The sequence below is a fragment of the Hydra viridissima genome, unplaced genomic scaffold, assembly GCF_058129835.1.
Source record: "Hydra viridissima isolate aposymbiotic clone 2 unplaced genomic scaffold, HvirCarnegie_v1 scaffold_10, whole genome shotgun sequence".
NCBI lineage: Eukaryota > Metazoa > Cnidaria > Hydrozoa > Anthoathecata > Hydridae > Hydra > Hydra viridissima.
Genome location: NW_028324309.1, coordinates 10,884,082 through 10,902,532, shown reverse-complemented (window position 1 = coordinate 10,902,532; position 18,451 = coordinate 10,884,082). Strand labels below are relative to the sequence as shown.

General features: G+C 30.3%; 5 protein-coding genes and 1 pseudogene across 5 annotated transcripts in view; 5 read left to right on the top strand and 1 right to left on the bottom strand.

Moving 5' to 3' along the window:
- LOC145181042 (cysteine-rich protein 2-binding protein-like) overlaps window positions 1–18,451 on the top strand; it is a 400,331-nt gene that overhangs the window by 225,887 nt on the left and 155,993 nt on the right. The window lies entirely within an intron of this gene.
- Window positions 1–18,451, top strand: part of LOC145181378 (liprin-alpha-2-like) — a 391,227-nt gene that overhangs the window by 225,887 nt on the left and 146,889 nt on the right. The window lies entirely within an intron of this gene.
- The window catches only part of LOC145180864 (tyrosine-protein kinase ABL1-like), a 324,834-nt gene that overhangs the window by 225,887 nt on the left and 80,496 nt on the right, over window positions 1–18,451 (top strand). The window lies entirely within an intron of this gene.
- Window positions 1–18,451, top strand: part of LOC145181231 (uncharacterized) — a 313,564-nt gene that overhangs the window by 225,887 nt on the left and 69,226 nt on the right. The gene's annotated exons all lie outside the window — the stretch shown is intronic.
- LOC145180948 (heterogeneous nuclear ribonucleoprotein A1-like) lies at window positions 8,808–11,628 on the top strand. The gene is made up of 4 exons (XM_090099815.1): window positions 8,808–8,927; window positions 9,763–10,348; window positions 10,730–11,178; window positions 11,387–11,628. The coding sequence occupies exons 1-3, from the start codon at window positions 8,925–8,927 to the stop codon at window positions 11,170–11,172; spliced, it is 1,032 nt and encodes a 343-aa protein (XP_089955941.1). The 5' UTR covers window positions 8,808–8,924; the 3' UTR covers window positions 11,173–11,178; window positions 11,387–11,628.
- On the bottom strand, window positions 14,887–16,705 carry LOC149883106 (uncharacterized; annotated as a pseudogene).

Sequence of the window (18,451 nt, the reverse complement as noted above, 5' to 3'; positions counted from 1 at the left end):
ACTATTTTGTTAATAAAACAAGAAAAAAAGTAATAGAAAAGCTGAAAATTGTAGTATATATACAATGCCAATAGATCACACAATGACACAAAGATTGAGTAATTTTCTACTATAATTCTTATATGACAGAAACTATAATGTAGTTATGCAAGGATGGGCTAATAATTTTTGGACTTACTGTATTTAACAAAAATAAGAATAATAAAAAATATATAATTTTTCTATATAATCTTCTTCCTTTTCAATGCATTTAGAAAATTGCTGACCTTGTAAACTGTTTATAAGCGGTCCAAAGATATGATGGTAAGAAGGACGAAATCTGGCTTGTAGGAAGGGTGTTCCAGCACCTCAAAACCTAATTAGTCAATGATTTGAAGGGTGTGAGCAGCCGTATGTGGATGTTAACTTTTCATGTGACAACAAAACTGTATTTGACAAAACTGCTTTTGACAATATTGATGGCTTCAGATTACTGGCCAGTAAATCACTGTATCTTGTACTGTCTATCGTACGTCCTTGTTCCAGTATAGGACCTTTTTGATCCCGAAGAAAGGTCAGCATTACCTTTCCTGCAGAAGCCTTAGTCTTGAATCTCATCATAATTAGCGATCCAGAATATTTCTTTCCAAACTCTATCTTTTCAATTTTGGATAATAATGATAGATCCTCGTTTCATCTCCTGTAAAACTATCCTTGTAAAAAATTCTCGCTTTCATTGTTGTAAAAATTGAGCAAAAGTTGACAGATCTCAAAACGTTTGCGCTTGTGGTCTTCAGCAAGCTTAATAGCAACTCATCTCGCACAGATTTCATGGAAGCCAAGTTCATTATGGATGATCTGAAACGCGGAGCTATGACTAATCTGCAGAGAACAAACATCAATAGTAACTCGCCGGTTCACTATAAGCACATGTTGAACTTGGTAGATCACCTCATCAGTGGTAGAGATTAAAGGGCGTTCTGCTTCCTCTTCGTGCGTCACGCTTGTCCGGCCACATTTAAACATATCAATCCTTATAAACTTATAAACACTTCTACAAGAGCCTCCAATTAGTTTCAGCCCATGATACTCCTTTTGACCAAAGAAATCGCTTGATGGTTCTTTATTCTTCCTTAGTCTAAACTGATAGTGAAGCGTCCATGTTTACACTATAACGATACAAAGTTAACTAGTATTATTAATCTCAAATTTTGATCATATAACCACAACTTCACTAACTTCTATCACGCATGCGCAGATTGCAGTGCGATAATGTTAAATGGACGCTAAGTAAATATATGGTATAGCAAAAATGCATACAATTTTTGACTTACCCTCGTACTGCCAATTGACTCACTTATACAATCCTTTACAGGGGTTTTATAAATGAAGCGATATGCAATTAAACCTTACAAAATACTTTTTTTTGCATTATGCGATTATGTAATTTTCTAACAATATGAATTCGAAGCCATCGTAGCACTGCAACCTATCATAATCCTTAAAACTTGGTATACACTTTATACTGAGATAAGATATATATATAACGAGTATAAAAAAATTCAAACTCATCACGGTTCGCACAAATTATTTATAAGAAGAAATCCTATTGTTCGTTATAGTAGGTAATTTTGCAATTCAGATAATAGAAAGCCAAGTTTATAATTCAATCTAGTATATTAAGATAAAAAAACATGTTAGATAGGTCAAAGATAGCGAAACATGATCCGCTATTGGCGAATGTTGTTAATAAACATAACGGTGGCCTTCAGTAATCCAGAATCTGACAAAGGATTTTATTTATTGATCAATGTATTTAAATTCTAAGTGAAGCTGTTGCAGCTGTTTAAAGAAAACTGCAGAGGGATGGATTCATACAAGCTCGTCTAGAGTCTTGTAAAATAAAGTGATAGGACACTAAAACCGATATTTATTTGTAGTAAGAAAATTTTAATCTTTTTTAATCTAATTTTTATAGGATATAAAAAGTTTCTTTTAAATAGCTTTTGTTATAAAATCTCTTATAAGGAAAAAAAATCCCTGCAAAATGATTTTTAACAAAATTTTCATGTTACAAAAATCTTATGTAAAAAAATGCTTAAGACATAAAGTTGTTTCTATTTGCTCCTGAAAATCTAAACTAAAAACTTTTTATAACTTTTATCTTCTCTCCATTGATTAAATTACTGTCGAGTTAGTTATCCAACATTAATTCTTTTCTTATTGTAATCTTGTAAACTACTGTACAAGCATCAGTAGCATAGCTAAAAGTTTCGGACTCATAGGCAAGATCCCCTGAGGGGTCCCCTTCAGGTAAATTTATTTTATAAAAAAAGTAAACTCAGTAAATATATTATAAATTCAGTAGTTTATTGCTATTACAGAAAAGAACACAGCATGAAAAATACTTACAAAGTGCATTATATTAAAAAACTTTTTTTCTAACTTTTGCATTTGCAAAGATATTCACAACTTCTTTAACATCCATTGTTTGATGCTGTTTTATGCTCTATGGCTAGTAATGCAAGATGATGTAGTCTGCTTTGAGTGGTTGCATTTCTTTTGTAATCTTTAATTATTTTTAATTTATTAAAACTTCTCACACTTGCAACCGTTACGGGTAATGTGAAAAATAAAAGAACTGTCATGTAAATTTCGGAAAAATCACTTTCCAATACACTACAATTGGTTGTCATTATTTCAGCTAACTGTTTAATTGTCATTGTGTGGTTTAAATCTAATTTTAATAATGTGGTAAGTTGGACAAATTGATTAGCTAGGTTGGATGTAAATACTTTTGTATATTTGCTGCAAAGTGTATTACAAGCTTTTACCATATTTTGTTGCGACATCGTTAATATTTTCTTAGGTTCAAGAAATGCAAAATAATGGTTGATAGTTCTCATTCCGGTGAAACGTTTATCGATTCGGACAACTATTTTGTCAAGTGTATAATAAAAAAACATTTACCTTGAATATTTCTTCACTATTACTAAAACGATAATCTGATGATAATTCATCAAAATGACGTTTAACAAATCTTCGTCGTTTACACGTAAAACGCGGATCAACTTTTTACAAGTTTGCTAGCACTTTAGCTTCCATTTTAAATTCTTCATATGAGTCTCGAAATATTTTGAGTTTAATATTTAACTTTTCTAATGCAGAAACTGCCGTACTTAAATCTACATCTTTTTTTTGTAAAATTTTAGATACATAATTGATTTCAGTCATGATTTTGAATAAAAGTACAGTAATAAATACAAACTCAAAGTTTTCGATTTGTTTTTCAATATTGGCTGCTTCATTTCTTTCATCCACCTTATTTGATTGCAGCATTATTTTTGTAACTGCTTTTAAAATTTCAACGAAACGAACTTTAATAGCTGCTATAGATTGTATTCTCCCTGACCAACGCGTAGGGTTAAGTTTTTTTAAAGTTTTTCATTTCTTGGTAAAGTTTTTTGGGGCCCTTTTTCGACGGGCCCTTAGGCTGTGCCTACTCTTGCTATAGGGTGGCTACGCAACTGACAAGCATTCTTTATTCCAAAGGTATGTATTGATAAGAATTCATTGCTGAAAACCCAAAATTTTAATTCCAAATTCAAAGTACGCGATTTCAGTTTAATTGAAGTTCATCTAGCGGAACTCCTGATAAAACAGGTTATTCACATTATCTAATAAACAACGACAATCTAACAAATAGCGTTTACCTCAGTAACGTTTACATGGTTTTCTATCTATGTATTTTAAAACCTTCATATTAAATTACGATACAATTTAAATTCAAAATCATTCGTCTTATTTTTAAGTCATATGTTGTCCTTTTTAGTTAATATGATGATGCATTACATTTCTTAGTGCGGTAAGCATACCATAAAAAAAACAGGCCAGTAGCCCACATTGCTCTACTATCTCTACCTAAAATTATTCCCATTTCTGTGTAAAATGGGAGTAAAAAACTCCTGTTTTCGTATTTTATCTTTACATTCGTTGCGGAAATAAATAATAGTTATCAAAACATATTGCTTAGCTAAGATAGCAAGAAATTTTGAACTTTGTTTGACTTGTGTCGTGTATGTAAATGGCTTCCACACAAAAAATCATTGTATACTGTAGTACGTGATGTCTGTTATTGACCAAGCTTCAATAATTTTGTATCTGCACTTTTCTTTACGTCGTGCGGTTTTTACAAAAAAAAAAGGTACAGTTTTCATACTTTATAATAAGATATATAATTAGGAAAACTTCATTTTCCAAAGATTAACAACTATATGAAAATTGTCTTTTTTATTGTTACCTTTCTAGTTTAAGCACTCTTCGAACTTTTCCGTAAAAAAGAAAAGATTTCTTGTTAAAAATCACCAAAAGTTGGCAAAGCATTTACATTCTAACTATTTTAGACTCTTGCTTACTTATAATATGCAAGATATTTATATGTTGTAGAAGAAAAATTGTGCTAAAAATTTTTGCAGAGACATGAAACTTCTAGCTTTCACACTATCAAACAACTGGAGCTCTGATATTATATTAATCAGCATTTTAAAAATTTTGTTAAACCTTAAAGTATAGTTCACAAATGAAAGCTATTCTTCTAACTTTATGTCATTTTAAAATAAACACAATTTCAACATTTATTATTAAGTAAAAAAGATAATTATTTTGATGGTTTATTTGTTTATTTGTACTAAAATTTTATGCTTATTTACAGTATACTGTATCTTTCTATTTAATCATATTTTAAACCACTACTCTTTGCTCCTCTTTAGAATAGCGCGTATGCTAATGATGGTCCAATGGAAGACTCACGTGAGTCAGAAGCAATGAGAAAGTTATTTGTGGGAGGACTCAACAGAGAAACCACTGATGTAAGTATGTTAAGTGGATTGTTACCCAATACAAATTTAGGTTAAACTTTGTAAAAGGCAGATTTAGTGAAGTTAGATTAAGTGAATTAACACAATGCCAAATCAAGCAAAGATTCATGATGAAAATTGAAAGTTTTTGTGCTTGCTCTGTCTGAAAAAATGTTTAAGACAGCCAGGGTTGGACTGGCTTGAAAAACCGGCCCGGGAAAATTGGTCAAGGCAGCCCACTTCATTGTATGTTGCATAAATTTTATATATAAATATATATATATATACACACATATGGCTATTTCCACGATGGAAATTTTGTGTTTAAAAATTTCTTTTTTCAAAAGATTTTTTTTCTTTAATTGTAGTTTAAACACCTTAAAATTATTGTTAAAATATATTTTGAGTAGAAAATATTTGAACCGAGTAGATAAATTTGATGAATGTTAGCAACTGTTTTTTCTTTTTATTATTCGAAAAAGTGAGTAAAATTTGAGGGCAAGTTATTGCAATATTTTAAACAAAACATATCCATATTTTTGTTTAGAAAGAATCTTTGACATTATATATGTCTTGAGTGAAAACACCTTTAGTCTTTAAAAATAATTCATGTGTTTTTTTATCACATACACATCTGTAAAAATTAGGTTGCGTCACTGAACTAAAAGCTAAAAAAGTTTAATTATCACAATAAAAATAGGCTTTAAGGCGAGATTTTTTTAGAAATTATATATTTTAATGTAAACTTTTCATCATTACTAAAAAAAAGTGGGTCAAAAAACATTATATTAACTTATAGTAGTAGTTTAAATGCTGTTACGTCACTGAGCCCATCAACGTGATAATTAGCGTTTTATAAAATTATTGTTTATTATTATTTAAAGTATAAAAAAAAAAATTTAATCTTCTCTGCCTAAATATTGATAAAAATAAATATTTCTAAAACACTGCTGTTAGTTGGAGTCTAGAAATAGTAGACACCATCGCTATTCAATATTAACTAGTATAGCAACTTTTTCATCGTTTGACTAGTCGATGCCAAGACATCAATTATTGCATCGTTATTAATTCTCGGAAGAACGTCTTTTTCACAAGACATCAGCATGATTGACTGTAAACTTGACTGGCTCATCAAATTTCTTAATCTGTTCAAAATATGTTTCAATTTCGAAAATGACCTTTCGCAAGCAACTTGTGATGAGGATTATGTCAGCACAACTTTTTAAGCCAGAAACAAATTTGAATACGCAAGACTATGCAAGTTAAACTTCTGGAGGACAAAATAACAACAAAAAATACATTTTTTGCAAGATTTGCATTTATTTCTGTGGCTGTCACTGTTTTCCACTTCTGGGATTGTAAAGACAGTTTCAGATTCTTCGGATTTACATTGTTACATGTTGTCCGAGACACAGTGAGATACTTCCGTGTCAAATATCAAGTTATATTCATCTTCAAGAGTTATTTCGAAACTTTCCCATTTCCTTGCAAAGTCCGATAATTCCGTTTAAAGCTGATCTTTTGTTACACTAGCATCAAACTTTCTGAGCAACCCACTCAGATGCTGCAATCTGCTACTAGGCATTTTTTTCAAAATTTTTGCAAAATTTCTTGGATCTAAACAAGATAAATCAGCATATAGACTACCATGCTCTGAGAATCTCTATTTTAAACTTCTGATTACTTGATTCATTACCATGTTGTGAACATTGATACGAAATTTATCTTTTGCACTTTCAAGTAGTTGATTTGCTCTGATTCTTTTCTCTTTCAAACCAGTCTGAACTTTAATTTACATTTTATTTGGATAATATAATGTAGCCTAACTAAAAATATAATACAATTTTTATGCCAACCGGCCCACCGGGAATCTCCCGGTATCCCGGCGGCCCAGTCCAAGCCTGAAGACAGCTAACTGTTTTCCAAGCATATCAAATATGCCAATTGTACAAGACCAAGATCAATATCAGTGGTTCTCAGGTACAACAACGACTCTGCGAATCGTGCAGAACTACTTTGCGCAGGAAACAAGAGGGGAAAGAAGTTGTACTCCCCCCTTTGCTTGATTTCAATTCAATACAAGTGAGACTTGAAACAAGATGAGTTATTGCCTATTCTGCCAAATTGGTCGTTCAAAGCTGCAAGAAAAACATCCTCTTGAAGAGCAAACTACCATTGAAAAAGAACCAAGCATGCGTTGCTGGACATGCCTCAGCCCTTAAGGAAAAGGTTTGCCCACTAATGCTCAATCAAATCTAGCCTCGAGTCTTTTCAGCAATCTAGCGGGGTTTTTGCTAATGCAAAGCCAATCATCAGCGAGCCTGGCAATGTTCTGATTTTGGAAATCATTCCACCAATTGAATTGCATTTCCTCTTAGGAGTTTTCAATCATCTTTTCAAGATCCTTAAAGCTGCTTGGATAGAAGCTGTTAAGTGGCCAGCTGCCCTCCACATTCAACTAAGCCCATATCAAGGCCAGTTCGACGAAAAAGAATGCAGAAAGCTTCTTAAAAATGTGGATGTTTTCAGAAACTTGCTGATACATTCAAAAGTTTCAATTTAATTGTCAAGGCTTGCTTTGGATTCATCCTACAGCCGGACTTCGCTGAAAGAATTGAAAATTTTAAAAGATGTTACTTAATTATAACTGGTGCAAGCATAACATCTAAAATTCACACAGTCTTCTACCTCATCAAGGATTTCATCAAACTGTCAAATCTGCTCATCAAGACTTTTATCAACATTGGTCAATCTATAAGCGAAACAATAATCATCCAGAGAAAAAAGAAAGATTATTGTGCTGCATAACTAATCTAAACAGTAAGCATCTTTATAGAAATGCTAGCATAATTTGAGTTATCAGAGATAAGCAGCAGAAAATCATAGCTCACGGTTTTTAATGAACATTTTAACCAACTTAATTCTTAAATTCTGTTAATTTAAAAATTATGAATTTTAATATTACATTTAAAATAGTGTTACAGAGTATTTGTACTAAAAGTGTATATTGAGCTATTTATTAATAAATTTTTTGTGGAGAAAATTAAAAAACATGTCTAAGATTGTAATTGGATGCTACTTATTAGTACTATAATGTAAAAAAAAAAAAAAAAGGTTTAAATAGTTATTTTTTGACTTAATTTTGAAAGTAAATGTATTTAAGAAGGTTTCAAGAGTCAATAACAATTTCTTAAGAGGCGTATTTTTTTTATATTTGTTTTACCAACTAATAGTTTTTTGACCAGGTTTTGCACTTTTTTTAGGGTTTATTTGCACTTTGGAAGCAGATTATACCTTAGGAAATGCTGAGATATTCACGCTATGCAAGTCAAACCCCGCTTTAAATAGCAAATCAGTATTTTGGTCTATAAAATGAAAACGGTGCATGTAGCAATTAAACATTTTTGATAAAAATTTTTGGTATTACATAGTAGAACACTCATATAGCCATTATTTTGAAAATAGTGACTGAATATCACAGCAATCGGTAACGTTTAGAGGTATAAGTAGCAAAAAACTAACACAATTTAAACTAAAACTGCCATAAATCCGTAACCAGTTAGCCAATCCGATTGAAATTTTATCCAACGTTTGGTGTGGCTATAGGCAACATTGGCACCAATTTTTATCAAATTGTATAGAGTGGTTCTCATTCTACAGATGTTTTTATTGGCGCACTTTTAAGTCAAAATTTCACTTAATTTGAACATTCAAGTGAAATTATTTTCCGCGGACAAAATAAAAAGATTTCAAAACATGCATCACAGGGTAACTTGATGTGTACGCCATCACCCCATATAAGTGGCGTTCTTGGATCAGGTTGGCATTATCACGATGCATCATAACCGTGCGTTGTTAACATATGGTGAGGTGACTTCTTTGGCTTCTTCTTTTTATATATATATATAGTAAGAGCACCTGTGTCGTGGTTTATTTCACAGTTTTTTTTTTGTTATCGGTAATAACTGATTTTTGTTTTTTAATGTTAGGCCTTGCATTAGTACCGCTGAATACCAAGAACAATTGTCATTAGTAGATTCTCTTTACTCGCGCTGAGACAACGTATCGGCTCTAGCAAGTTCAAAAGCAATGGTTAGTGGACTTAAATTTCTTAAGAGACTCGAATAAATAAACTTTTTGAGCTGTTTCAAGTAGCCTAAATTTTTCTTAAATATTATCCTAAGATATTTTTTTTAGGTTTCTTATACATAAAGAAGTTTAGTATATGTATATGCGAGTATATGTAAGCTCTAAAACTCCTTTAGAAAAGAGTTAAAAGTTATATCAATAAGGACATATGTGAATTAAATAAAAATATATAAGTAAAAAACTTTCTTGTAGTTAAAAATTAATTGCATCTTTCTTAAAGCTCTTTCACAGGTTGTTAAGGTTGGAACAAGCTAGGTGCTAATAAAACCACTTATTGAGCAAAACATAATTGTTTAGTATCTAATGTTTAACTAGAGAATTTTTTACTAGTTAAATCTAAATTATAAATATACTATATACTATAAAAATTAAACTAATATCTAAAAAAAAAGAAAAAATCTAACAGGGTCTTATTGTCTTGCCAAACTAAATATAGTCATTGTTATCTGTTTGTCCCACTAAACAGTGATGAGATTTATTATTGTCTATAATGAATTTTTAAGTGTTGTAAAGGTAAACTAGTGCCAAGTTTAAATAGTTTTTTTAGAAACATCTTAATTTTGTTAAACCTTAATGTATAGTTCACAAATGAAAGCTATTCTTCTAACTTTATGTCATTTTAAAATAAACACAATTTCAACATTTATTATTAAGTAAAAAAGATAATTATTTTGATGGTTTATTTGTTTATTTGTACTAAAATTTTATGCTTATTTACAGTATACTGTATCTTTCTATTTAATCATATTTTAAACCACTACTCTTTGCTCCTCTTTAGAATAGCGCGTATGCTAATGATGGTCCAATGGAAGACTCACGTGAGTCAGAAGCAATGAGAAAGTTATTTGTGGGAGGACTCAACAGAGAAACCACTGATGAAACTTTTTTTGAGTACTTTGGACAATTTGGAAATACAGTTGACCAAGTTGTGATAAAAGATCCAAATACAAAAATGTCAAGAGGTTTTGGTTTTATAACATATGATCAATCATCTGCTGTTGAAAATTGTTTCGCTAGCCGTCCACATGTTTTAGATGGAAAAACTCTTGATGTAAAACGAGCTATACCAAAAGAAATGCAATCGCCTGCATCTCGATTAAGGGTAACAAAGCTCTTTGTTGGTGGAGTTGCCCCTGACCTAACTCCAGAAGAATTTCAAGAATATATTGAGAGTCGGCATCCAACAACAATTGGTACAATAGATAAAATTGATTTTTTGAAAGATAAAGAAACAAATAAAAATAAAGGGTTTGGTTTTCTGGAGTGTTCTAGTGAAGATTTTGCAGATCGGTTGGTGATAAGTGAAAGTTCTTTTCAAATAAATGGCAAGAACATGTCTTTAAAGAAAGCTGAACCAAAAGAAGGTTTGTTTTCTCCATTTTATTCAACAAATTACTTTACCTAATACTAATGATTACAAAAAAATTAACTAAGTCTTTGTAATAGGTGTATAATATTGTTCAGTTTAAAATAGAATTAGAAATATAATTGTAAAAAAAAGTTTTTTCTGTAGTTTGTTGTTTACCAAAAATATTTGTACTACTCAGTTAATTGCAATGCACTTGAATACCAAGGAATTGTTGAGATCAATCAGATGTATTTAAAATGAACTTATATTGGTTTAAATTTACTATTTAGATTAAAAACATTTTAAAATGGCTGTAAACTGTAACTAAATATAATGCCATGTTTTTAATTGGACTCTTTTAAAATCTTAATTTTCTAACTCAGTAATTTGATTTCAGGTGGAGGTGGCGGCCAAGGTGGTGGTAATTATCAAGGAAATAACTACCAAAATAATAACTATCAAGGTAATCAAAGTGGAGGCTTTAATAGTAGAGGAGGAGGAGGAGGAGGTAGAGGTGGAAATAACAATCGAGCAGGTGGTGGAAGAGGTAGTTTTCGAGGTGGAAGGGGATCTCGTGGTGGCGGAAGAGGTGGTGGTGTTTCTAATAATGATTATAATAGTTATGGCCAGGGTGGTGGTGGCGGTGGTGGTGGTTATCAGCAGCCACAAAACTATCAGCAAGATTATTCATACCAAAACAATGGATTTGGAACTTATCAACAAGGGTATGGACAGCAACAACAACAGCAGAGTGGCTATGGAGGAGGATATAATCAAGGTGGCGGCGGCGGTGGTGGTGGCAGCAGTTATCAGAGTAACAATCGTTATCAGCCATACTAAATGATGGTATGGTATTTTATTTACAAAACCATTATGGTTGGCCTTAAAGTAATCCATACATAAGTTATCACTTGTTTTTATTTAGTTATTGTATATTTATTAAGAACTTAGTATATCAATATCTTATTCTTTAAAAGCCTTTTCAGTCCATATACTTTTGCCTAATACTCCTAAAAGAGAGAGCGTAATTATCCTTATATTTTTCTATCTGTAGGTTTCTAGTTTCTAATCAAATGCAGTCTAAGGACTAAATCGCCAGGCTAGGAAGATGTACATAGAAGACTTAAGTACTAATTGGTCAGATTTAGCAACAGATGTATATATTTTCAAGAAGCTGAAACGTTTCATAAGATAACTAAGTGTGATGGCACCCCACATCTTGCCATGGACTGATTTTATATTTTAATCTTCATACTTCATGGTTTTTTTATAAATAAAATATCAGCCTTGATTGCATTCTTGATTTCTTGTTTTGCTCTTACAATATATATTTAATATTGTGATATTGTTGCTGAAACAATTTTTATTTAAGAAATATTTTAGTTATATCTTAATTATACTTTTGAGTTAAATGTGTTGCTCAAGAAACTATTTTCCTAAATGAGTTTCAGTTAACTGGAAAAAAAAAAAGAAAGAAAGAAAAAGAAAATTTATTCCTTTGTTTTACCAAATTATTTTTTCAATACTATAAAATTCTTTTAAGCTATCAACAATGTTAGGCATTACTTCAGGTTACACAGTATTTTAGACTAAATATAAATGGGTTGAATTCAGGTTGCAGGAAATATAGTATAACGAAAAATCAAACGAATTCAGGATGCAGTTTCATAAATAGATCGAATATTGGTTGTAATCAGGATGCTGTTTAATTAACAAATGAAAATTATTCGAATTCAGATTGCATGATAAATAGGAAATCAAATTGATCAAAAGATAAGAGTGTTGGATTACTTCAGGTTAAGAAAGATAGCTCCAGGTAAAAAGTAGCATAAAATTTTCAGATGAATAAGTTATTAATAGATTTCAGAAAGAATTCCATGTATACTATAATACACTACAGGTTTAATTTTGCTAACTTGGAATTGTATTACTTTTTTAGATTGCATTCAATATCACTGCATGAGTAGAAAGCATCTACAAAATAAGGTAACAATTCATCTTTACTATTAGACTCTTTAAATATAGTTTTAAAGTTGTGATTATATCACAATTACAAGAAGCTGCACATCTTTACTTAACTAACATAAAATACATATCATTTAATTGTTTCTTTATTACTAAATGTGATAATCTTTTTATTATTATTATTATTATTATTATTATTATTATTATTATTATTATTATTATTATTATTATTATTATTATTATTATTATTGCAAGTAATCAAAATCAATTGTATTTTTAGGTTTGACACCAAAACTTTGGAGTTGTATTTAAAAGTGATACACTAGATAACATAAAAGCCATTTAGGTAACTATTTTTAAGTATTTTGTTCTAATGTTGTTCTTTTTTATCAAAGTTGACTTATTAATTTTAAATTCTTCTATGAAAAAGATTATAAAATTAAAAAGATACTCAAAAACTAACCTTTTTTTTTTGAAGAAGAACATAAAAGCATTTAACTATTATGAGAGCTTAGGTATTTGTTTACTTTTAGATGACAAAAAGAGATCACTCACTTGTACCAGACAAGCGAGATGAAAAATCTTCATAACCATGATAGGAGTTATGGTTTTTTTTTTGTTTTGAATCAGATTTGTACTTTAATTTGGAGCATAAATAAAATGTGGCCAGAAATTTCGCTTCAATTTATAACAGGTACAATTACTTCAAAAGAGCTGTCAAGTTTTTACTTTTTAATATCTACATCAAATTAAAAAAAAAAACAGGTGTTAAGGAGTTTTTTAGATTTCCTTTGAATGAAGAAATAGTGAAAGCAACTTTAAAAATGTTGAAGATGTTACAAGCTGTATTTTAAAAACTTTCACAAATCTCTCCAACTTTCTAATATTATCAAAGGTTTTAAAAATAGCTTAAGTTTGTATTCTTATCTTGGGTTAGTAACCTTCCTTATATACGTAGCAAATGCTAATTTTTCTAAAAAATTCAAAATCAAACCTTAAGGCTGTTTCCTTTGTTTAGCCTATTGAGTGTTTAATGGAATTCAAATGATTAAAAATTTATACTTTCTGACAGGCAATCTTCAATAAAGAGTTGTTGCAAGTTTACAGGATCACTCAAGCAAATATCGGACGAATGGTCTTTGGAAAACAAGCTGTTGTGATTGAAAAATGCTACCAGTGAATACTGAAAGTCTTAAGAATTTCAAATATGGATCTTTCTGTATTGCCGATTAGCATTAAGTGAAGGAACTGTAGTTTAAATTGAAATTTAACGAAATAAAGAAGGGACTGGACTGTTTTGTTTTGTTTTATGATATTGTTTCAAACCTCAAAGGTTATTTAAAAAAAAAAAAAAAAGAACGAAGTATTATTTAAACAATACTACAGTTATTTGTTGTTTTGTTTTTGTTTTTGTTTTTTTTTTACAGCTATTGTGAGAGATCACTGGAATGCAAATTCAATTAGGATAATAGCCAATCGTTCACTATAGTATTTCAGAGAGTCTAAAACTTATTTTTTAAATTTTTTTTCATGAAAACAATTTCAGAAATATCTTTAATTACACTAATCAGACTCATGATAAATAAATTTAATTCACAATATTTGGCCAGTTTTTATTTAATTGGAGTATTTATTTTACCTTAAATTTTTGAAGCTAAATCTATAACGAATGTAAAATTAGTTATCGCTTTTGGTCTCGCTTCCTGATTTTTTGACACTTAGTTTTTGATAGTCGAGTGACTTTAACTGAAACGAAATTTGTCTTCGTGAAAGTAAATACCCGTAATACAGACAAGTCTTTTGAACTGAAAAACATGAAGGAGAGCATGAGAGAAAACAGGGATTCAAACGTTTGAAGGCCTTTACTAACTTAACCATTGGTCAATAACCAAACTTTCCCCATTTCCCCTATTTGAAAATCACTTAAAAAATAAAAGTTAGTAAATGGAGAAATGGTATTACACCAAATAGTTAGATGATCGTTAGTCAGCAATCAACTTGTTTCCAACTCTTCAGAAGCACCTACCAGTAAGAACGGAACTTTGCTTCCAATTGTACCAACTACGTGTAAAAGGTCTTAGACTAAATCCAATCTTAGACACAACTATGTTATTTAAGGTGGTTATCAGGTAAAAAAAATATTATTTGATTGCCAACATAATCATATACCAAAATTAGTTTTTAAAAAAAATACTACCTAATATAAATGAAAATGCTCAAAAAAAACAATTTTTTTTTTATGATTCTGCATAAAATGCAAAAAAATCAATGAAAAGGAAAACAACATTTTCTCAGCCTTTTTATGGCATTATAAGCTAAAACTTACAACACTGATAGGTAATAATGTAATAAACAAAAGCTTACTAGAAAAACTAAAAATAAAAATTATTTTTAAAATGGTAGCACTTTCAATTTTAAAGGATATTATTGATACAAAATCCTAAGGTAAAATATCAATATATTCAAATGGAAACAAGTTTAAGATTAGTTCTAGTAAGGTATTGTAGTTCTATCTATAAAGAAACAACCCTGAAAATTTGAACTCAATTGCATATCTGGTTAAAAAGATATGAATGATTTGCTGTTCGCAGTCAGACAAAAAAATACAATTGAGAAACCAAGCTTCAAAGCTTATGAACAATATATACATTAAAAATTCCCTGACACATAAGAGTCTTCTCCCTCTTTCTCTTTCTCCTTATCAATGTAACCCTTTCTGATACATCTCCTTTTCCTTAAAACCATTTTTTGCTTAGGAGTTTAATTTTTAATTGTGTTCTTCACTCTCGATATGTCCTTCTTCCACGAGCCTTGGATCATAAAACTTCCAGGCAAGAGCTGCAAATAATTGAAAATTCTTGTGAAACCTCTTAAACCATCATTATAATTTATTACAGCTGAAGCAACACCCAGATCTAGTACCTTTTTAGTAACAAAAATGTTTTTTGGATACTTTTTCCAGATTATCTGGTTGAAAGCTTCATTTGGATTTTGTGTTGCGCCATCCAGGGATCTTGATAACAAATCATCTGACCGTAGTGTTAAGATTGTGTCTTTAAGAATATTTCTAATAGCAAGTGGCAGATTAGTTGATAGCTTATAATTTTTGTCATTCTGCCAATACTTGCACCAGCTTTCCTTTGTACGTGGACAAAATTGATGTCTCTCTTCACTGTTGCTTATATTCAAGCAATGTCACAATACAGCCAAAACAGATTTTTTCATGTTATACAGGGCTTTATTACGATCTCCACTCCATACTGCTAAGGTATTTTGCCTAATGCTCATGCCATAAAAGTTTTGCATTTTTGTAATGGTCTTGTCTGTCAACCTTCCTTTCCCTGATATAACCTTTCCGTCATTTAACTTTTTACCCTTTAAGTCACATCAAATTTGACGTAGCCAAGTGCTTAGGCGTTTTTGGACATGATTCACTGTCTCCATCGCCTATATAATGAGAATAACGCACATTATACTTTGCCAATGATTCTGTAAAAAATGATAAAGCACCTGCTGATTCCATGGTATTTGATGACTGAAAATAGTTGAGGTCACAAACAGGTGTATTCAAAAACTTTCCCTAGCCGCTTTTATTGCTCTTAGATTGCCACAAAGTACACCCACGACAAAACTTTGAAAATACTTGGTAATCAACAACTTTACTGTTAGTTTTTGCAACAGCAGTGCATACGCCATTTAGAGATGAATGACCAAGTTTCTGCCATGAACCATCAATTCCAATTTGTATATCAACAATATCATTTTCAGCTGCAGTTGGAAAATTTTCGTTTCTAACTTCTGTCACAGCATCCTTCATGCTATCACAAGCAGCAGCTTCATAAAATTTTAATAAGTCAGAGTTTATTTCATTACACAAAAACAAACTCATTGGTAAGGGCATATTCAAAATAGATGCAAATACTTTCATCGCCTCGTGACCTTTTCCAATTTCTCTAAAGGCCATAACAGTTCTCACATTAATTTCTTGAGATTTTACTTCTCTGGTATCTCTATCAGGCATACTAAATGCTCGTGATGAATTAAAGAAGTATGTACTCACAAATTGCACATTTAATACAAAATTTTATTGAAAATCTCTTTGCTTTTTCATCAAGACATTCAAGAGCAATTTTCTTAGAATTACATTCACGACAGGATCCAATGCTACAAATTAAATCTTTAAATATTGAGAAATGAAAAAAAAGAAAAAGTTGTCGTGCTTAGTTAAAGGTTGTTCAGCTTTATCTATAGAAATGTTTGACTTTGTTGAACTAGCACATGGAAATATACATAATCCATCATTGTTTGTATCTTTTTCAGGCTGTTGCAAAAAAAATTTCTTCGTATATCTATTACATTGAAACATTCGGTTAACTTTTCTTTTTTTTAAATTTTTATTCTTTGCCATAATAACTATTTTTTTTTTTTTTACAATTTTAAACTACCTTCTCTCTGCATAACAAATAACATCAAAACATACTACTTAGCTTTACAACTCTGGTTCAACTAAACTAGTGACTCGCATAGTCCGCCATATTGGATCCTGAAGTACCGTCGACATCCGTATCCATTTGCTTTTTTGGCACGTCAGTGCTTCAAGCATTGTTTGATAAATCAGCCACTTTCAGTCACATTGTTTGTTTTATTTTACCAACAAGAGGATCTCTAAGCATCAGTAAACTTTTATTTTTGTGTATCTGGAGCCATTTTGGAGTTTTTTCCCTTTGAGATAAGGTAAATTTTGTTTTTTTAAATAAAATTTATCTATTGACCGTACATATCTAATTTTTAACCATACATCTAGCAAATTCGTTTTTCTGTGTTAGTTTAAAATTATATTACAATCAGTTTAGTCAACAATATAAAATTTTTAAGCACAAATCTACATGTTGCCATTGTCGGCCGACTACCAATTATCGATAATGAGATCGAAGAAAAAAAATCATCAAACTTTTTTTTGTAATTTGCATAATTTATGGATAATAATTTCTTTATTTCATTTCATTTTTCATTGCAACTAGTACAAATAAATTCCTCTTTTGATACTGCTCATTTTGGTATATACTTTTGTTAATGTATTCATAATACTTTCTGAAATATTTACATTTGAAAGAAAATTGCTTCACTTTTTTTCTATTTCTCTATATAAAGTCCAAAGGATGTCAAGGCACTTCGGACAAACTAAAAATCTTAATAACTTTTGAACCAATAATGCCAGCATCATAAATTTGGTGCTGTTGGAAAGCATTTTTCATCCTCTTTCATTTTATTACACATTTATAGGAATTGGACTAAATTAACTTTTTTTGGTGCAACTACCTAAACTAAACTAAACTAGCTAATTATACAGACCAAAGAAAATAAATAATTATTTAAATCTAGTTTTTAGGTTAATATATCTATTAAAAAACAATTGGTTGCTATGCGCACTGCTAAGTAAATTTTTTTAACTCTTATCAACTAAAACAATTTTTTTACATTTTTTTATTTTTAAACCCATATCATGTTATATATTGTTGAAAAGCCAATTAAATTTCACTCAAAGTTGGCTAATAAACCAAAAAACACATTTTTTTAACAAAAATCGCAATTTTTTTACCTGATAACTACCTTAATTAATGCTAATTTTTGTGGTCATTAAGAATGTGCTAATTTTTCGTAAGCAGTCATAAAAAAAGTTATTTTTATGGTTTAGATTATTCTATAAAAAAACAAAAAACCAATTCATGCTTCTAGATATATATAGTTCGATCGTATTACTCGATTCGTATTAAATTCGATCCTATTTTGTCAATAATCGTTGCGTTTGTGTTGTTTTATTCGGACAATTCAACAGGTTTACTGCATTCTTAGAAGATTGGTTTTTGACCTTTGACAGATATTTTTTCTAATGTTTGAATAGCTGAAATGGTAGCCCTGTCTTCATCGTAGTTCCAGGCGAGATTCAGTCGTTCTTCGCTTCCCAGGTTTATCAACTCGACAATATGATGAAAAAAAAAAAAATTTACAATTCAACTTAAACTTTTGTTTTGGAGAGATCTGAAAGAGTTTACCACAGTTATTACAGCAAAATAATGTTGGACTATTTTTCGGAAAATATGTCGATTTCAGAGCTAAATGTAAATAATAAAATTTGCAAATAATTTTCAATTTT

Excerpts from the sequence above, each read along its gene's own strand:
- LOC145180948 (XM_090099815.1), top strand. Across the intron at positions 10,349-10,729 it reads GAAAGCTGAACCAAAAGAAG|GTGGAGGTGGCGGCCAAGGT; the intron begins GTTTGTTTTCTC and ends ATTTGATTTCAG.